General features: G+C 48.4%; 1 protein-coding gene across 2 annotated transcripts; it reads left to right on the forward strand.

Moving 5' to 3' along the window:
* The first annotated feature begins 6,825 nt into the window (after window positions 1–6,825).
* On the forward strand, window positions 6,826–20,987 carry LOC108704621 (zinc finger protein 420-like). Of its 2 annotated transcripts, XM_041566813.1 has the most exons (5): window positions 6,826–7,171; window positions 7,539–7,665; window positions 8,539–8,616; window positions 9,157–9,249; window positions 16,124–20,987. In XM_041566813.1, exons 1-5 carry the CDS (start codon window positions 7,154–7,156, stop codon window positions 17,335–17,337), a joined length of 1,530 nt encoding a protein of 509 aa, XP_041422747.1. In that variant the 5' UTR covers window positions 6,826–7,153; the 3' UTR covers window positions 17,338–20,987. The 2 variants fall into 2 exon arrangements, with proteins under 2 accessions (XP_041422747.1, XP_041422748.1); XM_041566814.1 differs by lacking the exon at window positions 9,157–9,249 and having other exon boundaries at window positions 6,850–7,171.
* The last annotated feature ends 2,820 nt before the right edge of the window (window positions 20,988–23,807 follow it).

A 23,807-nucleotide genomic window follows, 5' to 3' on the forward strand; every position in this document is an offset into this window, starting at 1 on the left:
GTCGCCCGGAAACGCTCAGCAACTTCGGACAACAATAGAAAACGAATCGCCGCGTGTGAATTAGCGCAGCGATTTCGCCGCGATTTGCATTGACGCCAGCGCCAAAGTTAGCAAAGCTATTTCGGCTTAAAAAACGCAGCGACAAATCGCTTAGCGCAGAATCGCGGCGAAATCGCACCGTGTGCCCCTACCCTTAAGGTTTCTTAACAGCATGACTATTGTTCCTACTTTGAGTATAAGATTGTGTTGTGGTAATCCAGCATTGTTGATAGTGTTTAAATATTCTAATGGGAAGTTAAGTTTCTCACTTTCGTCTTCAGAATCAATACAGTCAGTACTCAGAAAGACACAGCTTTGTCCAGGAAGTAATGCAATCACTTGGTTGTTTATCATGTCAACATCAATATTTTTTGGAGATAATATAGCCCGTTTTGCTAAAAATGGCCACCCACGCAGGTACGCAACCGGTTCCCCTCCTAGAGTGACGCTAGCGCCGCCATTAGACAAACTTGCAAAGGAGTAGCAAGATGGCCGACGCTTATACAGACTTTAGTGGGCGGATGACAAACTCGCAGAGGAGTAGCAAGATGGCCGACGCTTATACAGACTTTAGTGGGCGGATTTGGCAGTGGGCGGATGACAAAGTCGCAGAGGAGTAGCGAGATGGCCGACGCTTATACAGACTTTCGTGCAGGTACGCAACCGGTTCCCCTAGTGTGACGGTGAGCGCATCTGCCTCCCTAGATCCTAACCTTCCAGCGGTCGCCGCCTGAGTGAGCAGGAAAGAAGAGGCGGCGGGAGGCAGAAGGAGACGGTGAGCGCATCTGCCTCCCTAGATCCTAACCTTCCAGCGCATCTGCCTCCCCAATCCTAACCTGTTCTGATCCTAACCTTCCAGCACATCTGCTAATCGAAGGCCGCATCTATGTCTTTCGGCTGAAGTTGCGCGCGCATCTCATAGATCCTAACCGAAGTTGCGTGCGCATCTGCCTCCCCTCCACTCGGGACATAGATAGGCCTTCGGTTAGTATATAGGATGGTATAAATTATTCACAAACACTTCTCTTGTTTTAAGACTCACTGTTTCCTTAAATGCACTAAAATATGTTTCCCTCGATCCAAAACCAGAATGTGGAGCTGCAGCTGTAGTTCCATGAAATACGACACGACTGAAGCCATAGACGCAAAGATCTCATCAAAGATTTTCCGACCGTGTGGGGAGAGTCCCGACATTTACGCCCGGCGGAGATCAGTCGTTTAGTCGAAGATTCCTGTCGGCTGTGGGGAATATCTCTGTGATGGACATTGTCAGTGGGAGACTCCAGCTTTGTCTATCGTACGGTTACTGTCAGGGGCAGAACATTGATCTTTCACTACTTTATTTCATCTGACTGATAAGACTTTGATCTGACTGGTTAGTGGCAGGTGGGGGATGGGAAAGTCCAAACGTCCATTGATTCGTACGATCAGATCTTTGCGTGTGACCCTCTTGTACAACCTTTATGTAACTCAACTGAGATTGAAATGAGCATCAAGTTGTTTCTTCAAATGAAACTCCAACTTCTCCACATGGGAAGTCTAACAAGACATTTACACATAGAGTAGGAAACAGAAAGTGTTGCTCTTGGGACAACAGGAATCAGTTGAAGCATCTGGAATTGTCTAATCCTTTCACTTATAACCCAAGCGGACGAGGCTGAAGTGTTGGACACAATCAATTCTCTTATTGACATTTATTAAATAAAGTGATGCCCATTTGTCAGCTAAATGTTGCAGAGAACTCCCATGAGAATCAGAGATCATTGAATTCTATTTAGGGAGGGTTCCTCGGGAATATTCTCAATGGATTTACATAAAGGAAGTTATATAACACTGAGTAAGGTCTGAGTAGATGAAAACGTATTAACCTGTCCCACCCATTGACTCCCATTCACCTCTTGTTCTTCCTTCTTCTCCCCAGTCACCTTATTACTCCTGCACCCTCCTTATATTAACCCCCAGGTGTTACAGATGGGGGTTGGTGAGGGGGGCATTACATTGGGGGGCATTAGATTGGGGTGCATTACATTGGGGTGCATTAGATTGGGGTGCATTAGATTGGGGTGCCGACTGACATTTCTGGCTGAATGGGATGTTGTCTCTGTATGGGTTAATAGCAAATAATAAAGTTCAGTACAACAGGTACGACAGGCATGTGATATATAAAATATAAATCATTATAACCTATAGCTACTCATGGAGCCTGTGGGAGTTGTTGCCCGGCAGCTCGTATCTAACTCTCTGTATATTTCGTCCTGTGCTGGAACCTTCCATCCACAGCCCCTGGAGCTTCTCTCAGACCCACTGACACTTTCCATGTTGCTAATGAAAGGCATGCTGGGAATTGTAGTTTGAGCACAGCTCCTGCAGCTGCATGGAATTCTGGGTACTGACGGCAATAGTTCTATAGGCACATGGGCAGTTAGTATGGGGTAAGGGAAAAGCTTAAATTAGAGTTACTCCGTTGGATTCTGGCCAGTGGCTTTTTCTGGAAAATATGAATGACCCCCAACACTCACAAGATGCCTAACATAATCACTAATGAGTAACGGAGGGGACTCAGGAGAGATAAGAGGGGTGATACTAGTGAGTAACAGAGGGGACTCAGGAGAGACAAGAGGGGGTGATACTAGTGAGTAACAGAGGGGACTCAGGAGAGACAAGAGGGGGTGATACTAGTGAGTAACAGAGGGGACTCAGGAGAGACAAGAGGGGGTGATACTAGTGAGTAACAGAGGGGACTCAGGAGAGACAAGAGGGGGTGATACTAGTGAGTAACAGAGGGGACTCAGGAGAGATAAGAGGGGGTGATACTAGTGAGTAACAGAGGGGACTCAGGAGAGACAAGAGGGGGTGATACTAGTGAGTAACAGAGGGGACTCAGGAGAGACAAGAGGGGGTGATACTAGTGAGTAACAGAGGGGACTCAGGAGAGATAAGAGGGGGTGATACTAGTGAGTAACAGAGGGGACTCAGGAGAGATAAGAGGGGGTGATACTAGTGAGTAACAGAGGGGACTCAGGAGAGATAAGAGGGGGTGATACTAGTGAGTAACAGAGGGGACTCAGGAGAGATAAGAGGGGGTGATACTAGTGAGTAACAGAGGGGACTCAGGAGAGACAAGAGGGGGTGATACTAGTGAGTAACAGAGGGGACTCAGGAGAGACAAGAGGGGGTGATACTAGTGAGTAACAGAGGGGACTCAGGAGAGACAAGAGGGGGTGATACTAGTGAGTAACAGAGGGGACTCAGGAGAGACAAGAAGGGGGTGATACTAGTGAGTAACAGAGGGGACTCAGGAGAGACAGAGGGGGTGATACTAGTGAGTAACAGAGGGGACTCAGGAGAGATAAGAGGGGGGTGATACTAGTGAGTAACAGAGGGGACTCAGGAGAGACAAGAGGGGGTGATACTAGTGAGTAACAGAGGGGACTCAGGAGAGACAAGAGGGGTGATACTAGTGAGTAACAGAGGGGACTCAGGAGAGATAAGAGGGGGTGATACTAGTGAGTAACAGAGGGGACTCAGGAGAGATAAGAGGGGGTGATACTAGTGAATAAGGGAGGGGGCTCAGAAGAGATAACAGGGGGTGATACTAGTGAGTAAGGGAGGGGAATCAGAAGAGATAAGATGGGCTGATACTAGTAAGTAACAGAGGGGACTCAGGAGAGATAAGAGGGGGTGATACTAGTGAGTAACAGAGGGGACTCAGGAGAGATAAGAGGGGCTGATACTAGTGAATAAGGGAGGGGGCTCAGAAGAGATAACAGGGGGTGATACTAGTGAGTAAGGGAGGGGAATCAGGATATATAAGAGGGGGTGATACTGGTGAGTAACAGAGGGGACTCAGGAGAGACAAGAGGGGGTGATACTAGTGAGTAACAGAGGGGACTCAGGAGAGATAAGAGGGGTGATACTAATGAGTAACAGAGGGGACTCAGGAGAGACAAGAGGGAGTCATTCAATAGAAGAAGTGATTGATACTAGTGGGGGGGGGGTATTATGGTGCTTTGGCCAATGCCCAGAATTGTAAGTAAATCTCTGACTGACTGTAAAGTGCTGCTCCTTGTTCTTCTGCTGGGAAGCCTGGAAGTGGTTATTAATGGCTTCATACATGTCATCAGGTAGGGAGCTTGTTAATGGTATCCCCCTAACTGAATCCCAATCTCACTCACTGATCCTTCCCCCCAATCTCACTCACTGATCCTTCCCCCCAATCTCACTCACTGATCCTTCCCCCACTGATCCTTCCCCCCAATCTCACTCACTGATCCTTCCCCCACTGATCCTTCCCCCCAATCTCACTCGCTGATCCTTCCCCCCAATCTCACTCACTGATCCTTCCCCCAATCTCACTCGCTGATCCTTCCCCCCAATCTCACTCACTGATCCTTCCCCCCAATCTCACTCACTGATCCTTCCCCCCAATCTCACTCACTGATCCTTCCCCCCAATCTCCCTCACTGATCCTTCCCCCCCATCTCACTCACTGATCCTTCCCCCCAATCTCCCTCACTGATCCTTCCCCCAATCTCACTCACTGATCCTTCCCCCACTGATCCTTCCCCCCAATCTCACTCGCTGATCCTTCCCCCAATCTCACTCACTGATCCTTCCCCCCAATCTCACTCGCTGATCCTTCCCCCCAATCTCACTCGCTGATCCTTCCCCCAATCTCACTCACTGATCCTTCCCCCCAATCTCACTCACTGATCCTTCCCCCCAATCTCACTCACTGATCCTTCCCCCAATCTCTACTCACCTGATCCTTCCCCCCATCTCCCTCACTGATCCTTCCCCCCCATCTCCCTCACTGATCCTTCCCCCATCTCACTCACTGATCCTTCCCCCCAATCTCCTCACGATCCTTCCCCCAATCTCACTCACTGATTCCTTCCCCAATCTCACTCACTGATCCTTCCCCCACTGATCCTTGCCCCCCAATCTCACTCGCTGATCCTTCCCCCCAATCTCACTCACTGATCCTTCCCCCCAATCTCACTCGCTGATCCTTCCCCCCAATCTCACTCGCTGATCCTTCCCCCCATCTCACTCACTGATCCTTCCCCCCCATCTCACTCACTGATCCTTCCCCCAATCTCCCTCCTGATCCTTCCCAACTCACTGATCCTTCCCCCCAATCTCACTCACCTGATCCTTCCCCCCAATCTCACTCACTGATCCTTGCCCCCACTGATCCTTCCCCCAATCTCACTCGCTGATCTGCTCCCCCAATCTCAACTATCCTCCCCAATCCACTCCTGATGCCTTCCCCAATCTCACTCACTGATTCCTTCCCGCCCATCTCACTACTGATCCTTCCCCCAATCTCACTCATGATCCTTCCCCCCAATCTCCCTCACTGATCCTTTCCCCCATCTCACTCACTGATCCTTCCCCCCATCTCACTCAATGCACTGATCCTTCCCCCCAATCACTCACTGATCCTTCCCCCAATCTCACTCACTGATACCTTCACTGATCTTCCCCCCCAATCTCACTCGCTATCCTTCCCCCAAGTCTCACTGCACTGATCCCTTCCCCCCAATCTCCTCACTGATCTTCCCACTGATCCTTCCCCCCAATCTCACTTCGCTGATCCTTCCCCCCAATCTCACTCACTGATCCCTCCCCCCCCAATCTCACTCCGCTGACTGACCTTCCCCCCCATCTCACTCCCTGATCCTTCCCCCCAATCTCACTCACTGATACTTCCCCCCATCTCACTCGCTGATTTCCCCCCAATCACTCACTGATCCTTCCCCCCCCAATCTCACTCACTCCTTCCCCCACTCTCATGCTCACTCGCTGACTTTCCACCTCACTGATCCTTCCCCCATCTCACCTCACTGATCCTTCCCCCCCAATCTCCCCTGATCCTTCCCCCCCATCTCCCTCACTGATCCTTCCCCCCCATCTCACTCACTGATCCTTCCCCCCATCTCACTCACTGATCCTTCCCCCCAATCTCACTCACTGATCCTTCTTAGTGTCCCACTCAGAGTGGGAGAGTGTGAGCGTGGATGAGACTTGTGTATATGTTGTAGCTGCTCAGGTCCCAGTAGAACATCTCCCCTCCCTTTTGCTTTCTCAGTAAGAGACCACAGAGCATGAGAGTGAAAGTTTGAGCTGCTGGAAGTAATTGCACCAATCCCTCCATCTCTCTCCACTCGTCTCTTCTGGCAGCACGCGGGGCACTTAGGGAGACAGAGGAGGAACTGGAAGAGACACAACTTATTATTCTGCCCTGAAATCTAAGGCCAAGGGGCAGATGTACAGCAGCAGTAGGTGTAGCTACACCGACATTCCACACTGACTGACTGTTCCACACTGACTGACTGTTCCACACTGACTGACTGTTCCTGACTGACTGTTCCACACTGACTGACTGTTCCTGACTGACTGTTCCACACTGACTGACTGTTCCACACTGACTGACTGTTCCTGACTGACTGTTCCTGACTGACTGTTCCACACTGACTGACTGTTCCACACTGACTGACTGTTCCTGACTGACTGTTCCACACTGACTGACTGTTCCACACTGACTGACTGACTGTTCCTGACTGACTGTTCCTGACTGACTGACTGTTCCACACTGACTGACTGTTCCTGACTGACTGTTCCTGACTGACTGACTGTTCCACACTGACTGACTGTTCCACACTGACTGACTGTTCCAGGTCGGTGAGATGGTGCCACAGACTGTCAGTGGGATGAGATGAAGCCCTGTGTTTGGTATCATTGTGTTGCTGTTCCCCGTATCCACTACTACACGCTCAGCATGACTCCATCACTGACTCTAGTTATTATGGGTAACAGGGCATTGTGGGTAAAGGAAGGGCTGGATGTGTGAGGGATAGAGCGCAAGGCATTGTGGGTAACAGCTGCCTAGGGAAGAGATGTGGGAGAGCAGGGCATTGTGGGTAAGGTGAGAGCGCTCGCCTCTCTTTGAACCTTGCAGTTTACGGTTTCCATGGCAGCCAGGGGTGGAGTTAGACGAGGCTGTCACTTCCTTGTTCCCGTCCCACTTTCCCACAATGCAAAGCGCCTGCTGCTATTCCTGAGAGCTGCGAATGACTGACCTGCTGTATCTGACCGGGAACTGGAACCAATGGAGTCGGGAGAGAAGGTCAGTCCCTTTATCAGTCCGGCTTATGTCATACCGCCTGTATTAACCCTCCCCTTAACCCTCTCCCTGACAGTCACTTCCCCTCCCCTTAACCCTCTCCCTTCCCTTAACCCTCTCCCTGCCAGTCACTTCCCCTCCCCTTAACCCTCTCCCTTCCCTTAACCCTCTCCCTGCCAGTCACTTCCCTTAACCCTGTCCCTCCCCTTAACCCTCTCCCTGCAGTCACTTCCCTCAACCCTGTCCCTTCCCTTAACCCTCTCCCTGCCAGTCATTCCTTCCCTGTTGTTAACCCTCTCATGAGCCAGTGTTTCCATGCAATTAACCGTGTAGCTGCTGTGCCCACTGAGGTGCTTCCCGTTTGTTGCAGGAGTTGGTGAAGTTTGAGGACGTGGCCGTGTATTTCTCGGAGGATGAGTGGGAGTGTTTGGCCGAGGGGCAGAAGGAGCTGTACGAGGAGGTCATGATGCACAACTTTGAGCTCGTAACCTCTCTGGGTGAGAATCAGACAACTATAGCCCCCCAATATCTGTATCTCCTCTCTGTGTCCCCTGTAACTCCCTACCCCCCAATATCTGTATCTCCTCTCTGTGTCCCCTGTAACTCCCTACCCCCCAATATCTGTATCTCTTCTCTGTGTCCCCTGTAACTCCCTGCCCCCCAATATCTGTATCTCCTCTCTGTGTCCCCTGTAACTCCCTGCCCCCCAATATCTGTATCTCCTCTCTGTGTCCCCTGTAACTCCCTGCCCCCCAAATATCTGTATCTCCTCTCTGTGTCCCCTGTAACTCCCTACCCCCCAATATCTGTATCTCCTCTCTGTTGTCCCCTGTAACTCCCTGCCCCCCAATATCTGTATCTCCTCTCTGTGTCCCCTGTAACTCCCTACCCCCCAATATCTGTATCTCCTCTCTGTGTCCCCTGTAACTCCCTACCCCCCAATATCTGTATCTCCTCTCTGTGTCCCCTGTAACTCCCTGCCCCCCAATATCTGTATCTCCTCTCTGTGTCCCCTGTAACTCCCTGCCCCCCAATATCTGTATCTCCTCTCTGTGTCCCCTGTAACTCCCTGATCCCCAATATCTGTATCTCTTCACTACCCCTCCTCTCTGTCCCCCTATAAATCTCTGCTCCCCAATATCTGTATCTCCTCACTGCTCCTCCTCTGTGTCTCACAAGAGCTGATTATGAATCTGATGCAGACTGCAATGGTTTCTATGCTGCCTGTAGTGGGATGGGCTACACAGTCACAGATGTGTGAGCTAAGGGTTGGGGTGACCTAGTAGAGACCCCCAATAGATCCCATACACTACTAGTCCAGCCTGTTTGTGCCACTTTGTTTATCTGTGTTGCCCGTGTGTGTGCGGCAGGACTGCTGATACGGACAGGCAATTGGCCGGCGGATCTGGAGGCGGAGACTTGTGATGCCCCTGAGAAGAGAAGTTCAGGTGAGACTGGGCAAGATGGACGACAAATAGAGGGGGCAGAGGGGTGACAGTAGTACATAAGGGGTTAAATAGAACAAAATACAGGAGAACATGAGTGAGGGGAGAGCAGAGAAATAAAGGGGCACATAAGGGATAATATGGGGGCACATACAGTGAAGATGCCCATGTATTGGCCCACCCTGGGGGATATCTGGGCATTAATTGGGCAAAAATACGTTGGGCAGCTTTGAAAATCATGTTGACGGGGTACATAATGGGTGAAACATGATAGAGAGAGGGAAATGAGCAAAAGAGTGTCACGTAAAGGGTTAAACCTGGTGAGGGGAAGGTAGGGACTCAGGGGGCAGAGGGGAGAATGGAAGAGGTACAATTATCAGTTGACATTGGCAAATAAAGGGTTAAAAATGGTAGGGAGGGGACTGAGTGGGCAGGGGGTAATAATGGGAGAGAGTGTTATATATGGGGTTCAACATTGGAAGGAGACTGAGGGGCACATTGGTTGGTAGACGAGGGGTTAAACGTGGTGCTTGCCCACTGCAGGGGAGCCGGAGCTGCACATTATAATAAAAGAGGAGGAAGAGGTGGACGTGAGCCTGTCACCTGATTCTGACTTCCACCACTACAACTTCCTAGGTGAGACCCACCATCCTGCCATTGTGATTGGCTCCTGATATAATTGCACAACTATAACTAGAGTGTCAGCTCTGCTATTGGGTGATTAGGCCCACTGTGTGTATTTCTTGAGTATAATGTCCCCCTCGATCATCCTGTAACCGCACAGACACTCCCGGAACCCCAGCAGCTTCTCAAGCACCGCTCTACTTACCTGCTGTTCCTGCTGAATTGTGCTTAGTACAGGGAATACCTATGTACCATAGTTTTATGGGATCTCTCTGTACAGACTATGAGTAAACTTAGGGACTGTTCCTGCTGAATTGTGCTTAGTACAGGGAATACCTATGTACCATAGTTTTATGGGATATCTCTGTACAGACTATGAGCAAACTTAGGGACTGTTCCTGCTGAATTGTGCTTAGTACAGGGAATACCTATGCTGCCATAGTTTTATGGGATCTCTCTGTACAGACTATGAGCAAACTTAGGGGCTGTTCCTCCTGAATTGTGCTTAGTACAGGGAATACCTATGTACCATAGTATTATGGGATCTCTCTGTACAGACTATGAGCAAACTTAGGGACTGTTCCTGCTGAATTGTGCTTAGTACAGGGAATACCTATGTACCATAGTTTTATGGGATCTCTCTGTACAGACTATGAGTAAACTTAGGGACTGTTCCTGCTGAATTGTGCTTAGTACAGGGAATACCTATGTACCATAGTTTTATGGGATATCTCTGTACAGACTATGAGCAAACTTAGGGACTGTTCCTGCTGAATTGTGCTTAGTACAGGGAATACCTATGCTGCCATAGTTTTATGGGATCTCTCTGTACAGACTATGAGCAAACTTAGGGGCTGTTCCTCCTGAATTGTGCTTAGTACAGGGAATACCTATGTACCATAGTATTATGGGATCTCTCTGTACAGACTATGAGCAAACTTAGGGACTGTTCCTGCTGAATTGTGCTTAGTACAGAGGAATACCTATGTACCATAGTTTTATGGGATCTCTCTGTACAGACTATGAGTAAACTTAGGGACTGTTCCTGCTGAATTGTGCTTAGTACAGGGAATACCTATGTACCATAGTTTTATGGGATATCTCTGTACAGACTATGAGCAAACTTAGGGACTGTTCCTGCTGAATTGTGCTTAGTACAGGGAATACCTATGCTGCCATAGTTTTATGGGATCTCTCTGTACAGACTATGAGCAAACTTAAGGGGACTGTTCCTGCTGAATTGTGCTTAGTACAGGGAATACCTATGTACCATAGTTTTATGGGATCTCTCTGTACAGACTATGAGCAAACTTAGGGGCTGTTCCTGCTGAATTGTGCTTAGTACAGGGAATACCTATGCTGCCATAGTTTTATGGGATCTCTCTGTACAGACTATGAGCAAACTTAGGGACTGTTCCTGCTGAATTGTGCTTAGTACAGGGAATACCTATGTACCATAGTTTTATGGGATCTCTCTGTACAGACTATGAGCAAATTTAGGGACTGTTCCTGCTGAATTGTGCTTGGTACAGGGAATACCTATGCTGCCATAGTTTTATGGGATCTCTCTGTACAGACTATGAGCAAACTTAGGGGCTGTTCCTGCTGAATTGTGCTTAGTACAGGGAATACCTATGTACCATAGTTTTATGGGATCTCTCTGTACAGACTATGAGCAAACTTAGGGGACTGTTCCTGCTGAATTGTGCTTAGTACAGGGGGTACCTATGTACCATAGTTTTATGGGATCTCTCTGTACAGACTATGAACAAACTTAGGGACTGTTCCTGCTGAATTGTGCTTAGTACAGGGAATACCTATGTACCATAGTTTTATGGGATCTCTCTGTACAGACTATGAGCAAACTTAGGGGACTGTTCCTGCTGAATTGTGCTTAGTACAGGGAATACCTATGTACCATAGTTTTATGGGATCTCTCTGTACAGACTATGAGCAAACTTAGGGGCTGTTCCTGCTGAATTGTGCTTAGTACAGGGAATACCTATGCTGCCATAGTTTTATGGGATCTCTCTGTACAGACTATGAGCAAACTTAGGGACTGTTCCTGCTGAATTGTGCTTAGTACAGGGAATACCTATGTACCATAGTTTTATGGGATCTCTCTGTACAGACTATGAGCAAACTTAGGGGCTGTTCCTGCTGAATTGTGCTTAGTACAGGGAATACCTATGCTGCCATAGTTGTATGGGATCTCTCTGTATAGACTATGAGCAAACTTAGGGGACTGTTCCTGCTGAATTGTGCTTAGTACAGGGAATACCTATGCTGCCATAGTTTTATGGGATCTCTCTGTACAGACTATGAGCAAACTTAGGGGCTGTTCCTGCTGAATTGTGCTTAGTACAGGGAATACCTATGCTGCCATAGTTTTATGGGATCTCTCTGTACAGACTATGAGCAAACTTAGGGACTGTTCCTGCTGAATTGTGCTTAGTACAGGGAGTACCTATGCTGCCATAGTTTTATGGGATCTCTCTGTACAGACTATGAGCAAACTTAGGGGACTGTTCCTGCTGAATTGTGCTTAGTACAGGGAATACCTATGCTGCCATAGTTTTATGGGATCTCTCTGTACAGACTATGAGCAAACTTAGGGGCTGTTCCTGCTGAATTGTGCTTAGTACAGGGAATACCTATGCTGCCATAGTTTTATGGGATCTCTCTGTACAGACTATGAGCAAACTTAGGGGCTGTTCCTGCTGAATTGTGCTTAGTACAGGGAATACCTATGTACCATTGTTTTATGGGATCTCTCTGTACAGACTATGAGCAAACTTAGGAGTCTGTTCCTGCTGAATTGTGCTTAGTACAGGGAATACCTATGCTGCCATAGTTTTATGGGATCTCTCTGTACAGACTATGAGCAAACTTAGGGGCTGTTCCTGCTGAATTGTGCTTAGTACAGGGAATACCTATGCTGCCATAGTTTTATGGGATCTCTCTGTACAGACCATGAGCAAATTAAGGGGACTGTTCCTGCTGAATTGTGCTTAGTACAGGGAATACCTATGCTGCCATAGTTTTATGGGATCTCTCTGTACAGACTATGAGCAAACTTAGGGACTGTTCCTGCTGAATTGTGCTTAGTACAGGGAATACCTATGTACCATTGTTTTATGGGATCTCTCTGTACAGACCATGAGCAAACTTAGGGGACTGTTCCTGCTGAATTGTGCTTAGTACAAGGATTACCTATGTACCATTGTTTTATGGGATCTCTCTGTACAGACTTTGAGCAAATTTAGGAGTCTGTTCCTGCTGAATTGTGCTTAGTACAGGGAATACCTATGTACCATTGTTTTATGGGATCTCTCTGTACAGACTATGAGCAAACTTAGGGGACTGTTCCTGCTGAATTGTGCTTAGTACAGGGGAATACCTATGTACCATAGTTTTATGGGATCTCTCTGTACAGACCATGAGCAAACTTAGGGGACTGTTCCTGCTGAATTGTGCTTAGTACAGGGAATACCTATGTACCATTGTTTTATGGGATCTCTCTGTACAGACTATGAGCAAACGTAGGAGTCTGTTCCTGCTGAATTGTGCTTAGTACAGGGAATACCTATGCTGCCATATTTTTATGGGATCTCTCTGTACAGACTATGAGCAAACTTAGGGACTGTTCCTGCTGAATTGTGCTTAGTACAGGGAATACCTATGCTGCCATAGTTTTATGGGATCTCTCTGTACAGACTATGAGCAAATTTAGGGGACTGTTCCTGCTGAATTGTGCTTAGTACAGGGAATACCTATGTACCATTGTTTTATGGGATCTCTCTGTACAGACTATGAGCAAACTTTGGGGCTGTTCCTGCTGAATTGTGCTTAGTACAGGGAATACCTATGTACCATAGTTTTATGGGATCTCTCTGTACAGACTATGAGCAAAGTTAGGGGCTGTTCCTGCTGAATTGTGCTTAGTACAGGGAATACCTATGCTGCCATAGTTTTATGGGATCTCTCTGTACAGACTATGAGCAAACTTAGGGACTGTTCCTGCTGAATTGTGCTTAGTACAGGGAATACCTATGCTGCCATAGTTTTATGGGATCTCTCTGTACAGACTATGAGCAAACTTAGGGACTGTTCCTGCTGAATTGTGCTTAGTACAGAGGAATACCTATGTACCATAGTTTTATGGGATCTCTCTGTACAGACTATGAGCAAACTTAGGGATGTTCCTGCTGAATTGTGCTTAGTACAGGGAATACCTACGCTGCCATAGTTTTATGGGATCTCTCTGTACAGACTGTGAGCAAACTTAGGGACTGTTCCTGCTGAATTGTGCTTAGTACAGGGAATACCTATGTACCATAGTTTTATGGGATCTCTCTGTACAGACTATGAGCAAACTTAGGGGCTGTTCCTGCTGAATTGTGCTTAGTACAAGGAATACCTATGTACCATAGTTTTATGGGATCTCTCTGTACAGACTATGAGCAAACTTAGGGGCTGTTCCTGCTGAATTGTGCTTAGTACAGGGAATACCTATGCTGCCATAGTTTTATGGGATCTCTCTGTACAGACCATGAGCAAACTTAGGGGACTGTTCCTGCTGAATTGTGCTTAGTACAAGGAATACCTATGTACCATTGTTTTATGGGATCTCTCTGTACAGACTTTGAGCAAATTTAGGAGTCTGTTCCTGCTGAATTGTGCTTAGTACAGGGAATACCTATGTACCATAGTTTTATGGTATCTCTCTGTACAGACTGTGAGCAAACTTAGGGGACTGTTCCTGCTGAATTGTGCTTAGTACAGGGAATACCTATGTACCATTGTTTTATGGGATCTCTCTGTACAGACCATGAGCAAACTTAGGGACTGTTCCTGCTGAATTGTGCTTAGTACAGGGAATACCTATGTACCATTGTTTTATGGGATCTCTCTGTACAGACTATGAGCAAACTTAGGGGACTGTTCCTGCTGAATTGTGCTTAGTACAGGGAATACCTATGCTGCCATAGTTTTATGGGATCTCTCTGTACAGACTATGAGCAAACTTAGGGACTGTTCCTGCTGAATTGTGCTTAGTACAGGGAATACCTATGTACCATAGTTTTATGGGTTCTCTCTGTACAGACTATGAGCAAACTTAGGGGACTGTTCCTGCTGAATTGTGCTTAGTACAGGGAATACCTATGCTGCCATAGTTTTATGGGATCTCTCTGTACAGACTATGAGCAAACTTAGGGGACTGTTCCTGCTGAATTGTGCTTAGTACAGGGAATACCTATGCTGCCATAGTTTTATGGGATCTCTCTGTACAGACTATGAGCAAACTTAGGGACTGTTCCTGCTGAATTGTGCTTAGTACAGGGAATACCTATGTACCATTGTTTTATGGGATCTCTCTGTACAGACTATGAGCAAACTTAGGGGACTGTTCCTGCTGAATTGTGCTTAGTACAGGGAATACCTATGCTGCCATAGTTTTATGGGATCTCTCTGTACAGACTATGAGCAAATTTAGGGGACTGTTCCTGCTGAATTGTGCTTAGTACAGGGAATACCTATGTACCATTGTTTTATGGGATCTCTCTGTACAGACTATGAGCAAACTTAGGGGACTGTTCCTGCTGAATTGTGCTTAGTACAGGGAATACCTATGCTGCCATAGTTTTATGGGATCTCTCTGTACAGACCATGAGCAAACTTAGGGGACTGTTCCTGCTGAATTGTGCTTAGTACAGGGAATACCTATGCTGCCATAGTTTTATGGGATCTCTCTGTACAGACCATGAGCAAACTTAGGGGACTGTTCCTGCTGAATTGTGCTTAGTACAGGGAATACCTATGTACCATAGTTTTATGGGATCTCTCTGTACAGACTATGAGCAAACTTAGGAGTCTGTTCCTGCTGAATTGTGCTTAGTACAGGGAATACCTATACTGCCATAGTTTTATGGGATCTCTCTGTACAGACTATGAGCAAACTTAGGGACTGTTCCTGCTGAATTGTGCTTAGTACAGGGAATACCTATGTACCATAGTTTTATGGGATCTCTCTGTACAGACTATGAGCAAACTTAGGGGACTGTTCCTGCTGAATTGTGCTTAGTACAGGGAATACCTATGTACCATAGTTTTATGGGATCTCTCTGTACAGACTATGAGCAAACTTAGGGACTGTTCCTGCTGAATTGTGCTTAGTACAGGGAATACCTATGTACCATAGTTTTATGGGATCTCTCTGTACAGACTATGAACAAACTTAGGGACTGTTCCTGCTGAATTGTGCTTAGTACAGGGGAATACCTATGTACCATAGTTTTATGGGATCTCTCTGTACAGACTATGAGCAAACTTAGGGACTGTTCCTGCTGAATTGTGCTTAGTACAGTGAATACCTACGCTGCCATAGTTTTATGGGATCTCTCTGTACAGACTGTGAGCAAACTTAGGGACTGTTCCTGCTGAATTGTGCTTAGTACAGAGGAATACCTATGCTGCCATAGTTTTATGGGATCTCTCTGTACAGACTATGAGCAAACTTAGGGGACTGTTCCTGCTGAATTGTGCTTAGTACAGGGAATAGCTATGCAAATTGAGGTGTATGTAGGAGATAAAGCCAGTAGTGAAGATGAATGAATAATTTCTATGCGGTGATTAATTACACATCACTGATGAAGGAGGCGTGTGATTTTTACACCTATAAAAGACTGGAGATTCTCTGGTTACTCTGCACTGATATGTATTGTTGCATCTTCTTCTTTCTCCATTTTCGGGTAACTCTCTCGTTGATAATGTGACTGTAGCTCAGATAAGGGAGTGAGTAAAACGTTGTAAGAAAGCGCGAGTGTATTGAACCCTAAATGTACTGAAGCCTCTTGTCTCACCGTTATCTCCTTCCTCCCCCCAGGGTCACATTTCGGGGTCACCTCGGGGTATGTGCCGGCCTCTATAAACCCCGATTCCCCCGCTGCGTCTCAGAGGCGGTTCTTCCCGGGCCTCTCCTCGCAGGGGGCACAGTCTCAGGATCGGCCATTCTCCTGCCCCGACTGTCATCGCAGTTTCATGCGCAAGTCTCACCTGAGCAGTCACCAGCGCACACACCGGGGGGAGAGGCCGTACCCCTGTGAGGTTTGTGGCAAGCGCTTCCATTACCGGCACCATCTGGTGGGGCACCAGCGCATCCACACGGGGGAGAAGCTGTTTTCATGCGAGCACTGCGGCATCCAGTTCAACCACAAGGGCAACTACCAGACGCACCAGCGCTTGCACACGGGGGAGCGCCCCTTCTCCTGCGACCTGTGCGGCAAGAGCTTTAACCGTAAGGCGGATCTGATCACGCACTGCCGGGTGCACACGGGGGAACGACCCTTCGCTTGCGGCGACTGTGACAGGAGCTTCAGCCGCAAACAGCACCTGGTCATTCACCGCCGCCGCCACACCGGAGAGACGCCCTTCCCATGTGACCAGTGTGAGCAGAGATTTGCCCAGCGCAAGGCCCTACTGCGCCACCAGGAATCGGCTCACTCGGCCGAGCGCCCCCACAGCTGCGCCCAATGTGGGAAAGGATTCGCCTGCCTCTCACACCTCCTCACACACCAGCGAGCGCATCAGAATGGCGGGAGCAGCTGTGGGGCGGGCGGGAAGCCCTTCTCCTGTGACCAATGCCGCAAAAGCTTTGTAGCCAAGCCTCACCTGCAGGCGCATCAGAGGAGCCACTCACGGGGGTCAGGGGAGCGCCCCTACACCTGCACAGACTGCGGCAAAGGCTTCAACAGCCGCCAGTACCTGAGCCGCCACCAGAAGATCCACACGGGGGAGCGGCCGTTCCGCTGTAATGTGTGCGGGGACAGCTTCATCCAGAAACCCAACCTGGAGCGCCACAAGGGCATTCACAGCGGCCAGCGGCCATTCCCATGCTTGGTCTGCGGCGGCACTTTCTATAGGAAGCACAACCTGGTCAGGCACCAGCGCATTCACACCGGCGAGCGGCTGCATTTCAGCTGCAAAGTCTCCCAGCCGCCACTCACACAGACTCCGCCCCTTCCTGAACACGAGCCGCAGGCGGGGAGCCCCTGTAACAACCTCTGCTGTACCCACCCCGGGGGGCTCACCCAGCACTGAATCACTGGCACCACCGGGCAGGTTTAGCGCCACTGTAATAATGGTGCCAGGGACACTGCCTCACACCCGCATGGAAAATGTGTAAGTGGCACATACAGGGCAGGATTTGCTGACTGACCAACAGAGCCCCTCCCCATTCAGTGAGACAGAGTGGGTTAGATCCATCACACATGGAGCAGAGTGAGGTGCAACTAGGGGTTAGATCCATCACACATGGAGCAGAGTGAGGTGCAACTAGGGGTTAGATCCATCACACATGGAACAGAGTGAGGTGCAACTAGGGGTCAGATCCATCACACATGGAGCAGAGTGAGGTGCAACTAGGGGTTAGATCCATCACACATGGGGCAGAGTGAGGTGCAACTAGGGGTTAGATCCATCACACATGGAGCAGAGTGAGGTGCAACTAGGGGTCAGATCCATCACACATGGAGCAGAGTGAGGTGCAACTAGGGGTCAGATCCATCACACATGGAGCAGAGTGAGGTGCAACTAGGGGTTAGATCCATCACACATGGAGCAGAGTGAGGTGCAACTAGGGGTTAGATCCATCACACATGAAGCAGAGTGAGGTGCAACTAGGGGTCAGATCCATCACACATGGAGCAGAGTGAGGTGCAATTAGGTGTTAGATCCATCACACATGGAGCAGAGTGAGGTGCAACTAGGGGTTAGATCCATCACACATGGACAGAGTGAGGTGCAACTAGGGGTTAGATCCATCACACAGGGGCAGAGTGAGGTGCAATTACGTGTCAGATCCATCACACAGGGGCAAACTGAGGTGCAATTAGGGGTTAGAGCCTTCACACAGGGGCAGAGTGAGGTGCAATTAGGTGTTAGATCCATCACACAGGGGCAGAGTGAGGTGCAATTAGGTGTTAGATCCATCACACAGGGGCAAAGTGAGGTGCAATAAGGGGTTAGATCCATCACACAGGGCCAGAGTGAGGTGCAACTAGGGGTTAGATCCATCACACGGGGCAAAGTGAGGTGCAACTAGGGGTTAGATCCATCACACTGGGCAAAGTGAGGTGCAACTAGGGGTTAGATCCATCACACTGGGCAAAGTGAGGTGCAACTAGGGGTTAGATCCATCACACGGGGCAAAGTGAGGTGCATCTAGGGGTTAGATCCATCACACAGGGCAAAGTGAGGTGCAATTAGGGGTTAAATCCCTCACACGGGGCAAAGTGAGGTGCAATTAGGTGTTAGATCCATCACACACACACACCAGGCAAAGTGAGGTGCAACTAGGGGTTAGAGCCATCACACAGGGGCAGAGTGAGGTGCAACTAGGGGTTAGATCCATCACACATGGAGCAGAGTGAGGTGCAACTAGGGGTTAGATCCATCACACATGGAGCAGAGTGAGGTGCAACTAGGGGTTAGATCCATCACACATGGGGCAGAGTGAGGTGCAATTAGGTGTTAGATCCATCACACAGTGGCGGAGTGAGGTGCAACTAGGGGTTAGATCCATCACACATGGGGCAGAGTGAGGTGCAATTAGGTGTTAGATCCATCACACAGGGGCAAAGTGAGGTGCAACTAGGGGTTAGATCCATCACACATGGAGCAGAGTGAGGTGCAACTAGGGGTTAGATCCATCACACATGGGGCAGAGTGAGGTGCAATTAGGTGTTAGATCCATCACACATGGAGCAGAGTGAGGTGCAACTAGGGGTTAGATCCATCACACATGGGGCAGAGTGAGGTGCAATTAGGTGTTAGATCCATCACACAGGGGCAAAGTGAGGTGCAACTAGGGGTTAGATCCATCACACATGAAGCAGAGTGAGGTGCAACTAGGGGTTAGATCCATCACACATTGGGCAGAGTGAGGTGCAATTAGGTGTTAGATCCATCACACAGGGGCAAAGTGAGGTGCAACTAGGGGTTAGATCCATCACACATGGAGCAGAGTGAGGTGCAACTAGGGGTTAGATCCATCACACATGGGGCAGAGTGAGGTGCAATTAGGTGTTAGATCCATCACACATGGAGCAGAGTGAGGTGCAACTAGGGGTTAGATCCATCACACATGGAGCAGAGTGAGGTGCAACTAGGGGTTAGATCCATCACACATGGAGCAGAGTGAGGTGCAACTAGGGGTTAGATCCATCACACATGGGGCAGAGTGAGGTGCAATTAGGTGTTAGATCCATCACACAGGGGCAAAGTGAGGTGCAACTAGGGGTTAGATCCATCACACATGAAGCAGAGTGAGGTGCAACTAGGGGTTAGATCCATCACACATGGGGCAGAGTGAGGTGCAATTAGGTGTTAGATCCATCACACATGGAGCAGAGTGAGGTGCAACTAGGGGTTAGATCCATCACACATGGGGCAGAGTGAGGTGCAATTAGGTGTTAGATCCATCACACAGGGGCAAAGTGAGGTGCAACTAGGGGTTAGATCCATCACACATGAAGCAGAGTGAGGTGCAACTAGGGGTTAGATCCATCACACATGAAGCAGAGTGAGGTGCAACTAGGGGTTAGATCCATCACACATGGGGCAGAGTGAGGTGCAATTAGGTGTTAGATCCATCACACAGGGGCAAAGTGAGGTGCAAGTAGGGGTTAGATCCATCACACATGGAGCAGAGTGAGGTGCAACTAGGGGTTAGATCCATCACACATGGGGCAGAGTGAGGTGCAATTAGGTGTTAGATCCATCACACATGGAGCAGAGTGAGGTGCAACTAGGGGTTAGATCCATCACACATGGAGCAGAGTGAGGTGCAACTAGGGGTTAGATCCATCACACATGGGGCAGAGTGAGGTGCAATTAGGTGTTAGATCCATCACACATGGAGCAAAGTGAGGTGCAACTAGGGGTTAGATCCATCACACATGGAGCAGAGTGAGGTGCAACTAGGGGTTAGATCCATCACACATGGAGCAGAGTGAGGTGCAACTAGGGGTTAGATCCATCACACATGGAGCAGAGTGAGGTGCAACTAGGGGTTAGATCCATCACACATGGAGCAGAGTGAGGTGCAACTAGGGGTTAGATCCATCACACAGGGGCAAAGTGAGGTGCAACTAGGGGTTAGATCCATCACACACATACATTGCACTATAAGGAGGGCCCACTCTGTCACACTTGTGTGTTTCCCATATTGCTGCCTGATAACAGTGGAGAGGGCCACGTGTAGCTGTGGTTTTAGTGTGGGGCCCCAGGCACACGCTAGAGAACATGTATGTACACATAGTGATGCGTGTGAGCCCTCTCATTGCTCTGGATCTGCCCATATTTATCTACAAGGACTGGGAAATGTAAGATCCGTGGGGGCGGGAATGTTGCCATTAACCATGTGACAAATAATGCGTGAGGGGTGTGGCCATGGCTCCTTGGGGGAGGAGAATGGAAGCCAGTGTTTCCTGTATTTATTAACCCTTTGGGGCATTGCCTGTATAACTTGAATGATACCCAGTGTAACTAAATGCACCCCAGGCTCTAGTAGAATAAAAACTCCCACTGACAGCTTGGGGGCCCCCAGGTGGAAGGGCCCCTGACATTCTATCTTGTCTCATTTGCCCCTGCGTCTGGGAGGGCCTGTGGGGCATAAAGTCACCCCCTCACTAGTGTAAGTTAAAGGGGAACTTGTTCTACATGAGACAATAAATGGGCCTTGTTTGGAACCGCCTCCTGCCTCTTCTTGCACCAATTACACACTGGCTTCATGTTACCCACATGCTTCTGTCTGGGCAAAAACACCTGATTGGTTGGTGTGGGGCAGAGTGGTGGGCGTGTCCTAGGAAGCACATCAGCACATGGGGAACCAATCAGAGCTTTGCAGCTTTGTCCCTGGGAGTATTTAGTCTGATTCACCCTCCTATTGGGCACAGAGCACTCAGGGGCCCCAACAACAATCTTATCATCTGCTTCTGCCCCTTATAATACATGAGTGATACTCAGAGTTCCCTGTATAACTCAGCCTGCAGCCTTGTGTCTTTATATGGTCACAGAACAACCCCTCAGTGACTTCTAATATCCTTATCATTTACAGTAGGGGGTACATTATCCCTTATAATACATGAGTGATACTCAGAGATCCCTGTATAACTCAGTCTGCAGCCTTGTGCCTTTATATGGTCACAGAACAACCCCTCAGTGACTTCTAATATCCTTATCATTTACAGTAGGGGGTACATTATCCCTTATAATACATGAGTGATACTCAGAGTTCCCTGTATAACTCAGCCTGCAGCCTTGTGTCTTTATATGGTCACAGAACAACCCCTCAGTGACTTCTAATATCCTTATCATTTACAGTAGGGGGTACATTATCCCTTATAATACATGAGTGATACTCAGAGTTCCCTGTATAACTCAGCCTGCAGCCTTGTGCCTTTATATGGTCACAGAACAACCCCTCAGTGACTTCTAATATCCTTATCATTTACAGTAGGGGGTACATTATCCCTTATAATACATGAGTGATACTCAGAGTTCCCTGTATAACTCAGCCTGCAGCCTTGTGCCTTTATATGGTCACAGAACAACCCCTCAGTGACTTCTAATATCCTTATCATTTACAGTAGGGGGTACATTATCCCTTATAATACATGAGTGATACTCAGAGTTCCCTGTATAACTCAGCCTGCAGCCTTGTGCCTTTATATGGTCACAGAACAACCCCTCAGTGACTTCTAATATCCTTATCATTTACAGTAGGGGGTACATTATCCCTTATAATACATGAGTGATACTCAGAGACTGAGGGTATCATTAGGGAAGCCCAGTGGATTGGAGGGGGACCACCAAGGCTGCACCTATGAACAGGGAGATTCATATAAACATACAGAGTTCAAACTTCTCTCATTCTCTTGCACCGACTCGCACTGCTGAAACGTGTAGTTGTGCGATGTCCTAACAAGAAGAGAAATGTGCCTTTGGCTGGAGCTGACAAACGATCACTAGTAGATGAAGCAGCAGAAGACCGATGTGCTGACAAAGCAAAATGTGCATTAGGAGAGCTGCTGGTGGACAATAAGAAAGAAAAAAAACTGGGTCAGACAAAAGAATATGGAGAATAAGATGATAAGTCAGAGGAGAAGAAGATGATAGGGCAGAAGACCATCTAGACCAGCGCTGTCCAACTTCTGTGCTACCGAGGGCCAACATTTTACTGGCCTATGTGGTGGAGGGCCGATAATGGAAGTCAGTGTTGGCCACTCCCCCTTTTTAAACCACACCCACATTACCGCAAGAACGTTTAAGATCATATCCACATTATTGGTGGTAATATTGGTGGTAACACACCAAAAAACCAAATGGTTGGTGCTCACTGCAAGGAAATCCCTCATCTCTCATATGTGAGACACTGAAGTCATGTTACAACATATCCATCCATTTGCCTCATCCTCCCCTGTGGATAATACAACCCCCCCCACATGATTAAACACCTTAGGGGCCCCTAACAACAATTTCCAAATGCTAACAAACCCCCAGAACAAACACCTAACAGACTTACATCCCACAGGTAGGGTAGGGCAAGCAGAGAATGGCACACACAAGCAACACTGGGCAAGCAGAGAATGAGACACACAAGCAGCACTGGGCAAGCAGAGAATGAGACACACAAGCAGCACTGGACAAGCAGAGAATGGCACACACAGACAGCACTGGGCAAGCAGAGAATGAGACACACAAGCAGCACTGGACAAGCAGAGAATGAGACACACAAGCAACACTGGGCAAGCAGAGAATGACACACACAGACAGCACTGGGCAAGCAGAGAATGAGACACACAAGCAACACTGGGCAAGCAGAGAATGACACACACAGACAGCACTGGGCAAGCAGAGAATGGCACACACAAACAGCACTGGGCAAGCAGAGAATGAGACACACAAGCAGCACTGGACAAGCAGAGAATGACACAGACAGCACTGGGCAAGCAGAGAATGGCACACACAATCAGCACTGGGCAAGCAGAGAATGACACACACAAGCAGCACTGGGCAAGCAGAGAATGGCACACACAATCAGCACTGGGCAAGCAGAAAATGACACACACAGGGAGGGAAGACAGAAGAGAGCAGGAGGAAAGCTCTCAGTCTAATATGTACTACATACAGTGACACAGTGCTGGGGTCCCATTAGCATTTTCTATAAAGTGTGAACAAGTGAACAATGTGGCAGTTTCAGTCTGGGTCTCAGGTAGAACAGTACAGGGGCTTTAGGGTAGAAACAATAGAGGGGTCTCAGGTAGAACAGTACAGGGGCTTTAGGGTAGAAACAATAGAGGTGTCTCAGGTAGAACAGTACAGGGGTTTTAGGATAGAAACAATAGAGGGGTCTCAGGTAGAACAGTACAGGGGCTTTAGGATAGAAACAATAGAGGGGTCTCAGGTAGAACAGTACAGGGGCTTTAGGATAGAAACAATAGAGGGGTCTCAGGTAACAGTACAGGGGCTTTAGGGTAGAAACAATAGAGGGGTCTCAGGTAGAACAG

Source organism: Xenopus laevis, chromosome 6L (genome assembly GCF_017654675.1).
Source record: "Xenopus laevis strain J_2021 chromosome 6L, Xenopus_laevis_v10.1, whole genome shotgun sequence".
Lineage (NCBI taxonomy): Eukaryota > Metazoa > Chordata > Amphibia > Anura > Pipidae > Xenopus > Xenopus laevis.

Excerpts from the sequence above, each read along its gene's own strand:
- LOC108704621 (XM_041566813.1), top strand. Across the intron at positions 7,666-8,538 it reads TGAGCTCGTAACCTCTCTGG|GACTGCTGATACGGACAGGC; the intron begins GTGAGAATCAGA and ends TGTGTGCGGCAG. Across the intron at positions 9,250-16,123 it reads CCACCACTACAACTTCCTAG|GGTCACATTTCGGGGTCACC; the intron begins GTGAGACCCACC and ends TCCTCCCCCCAG.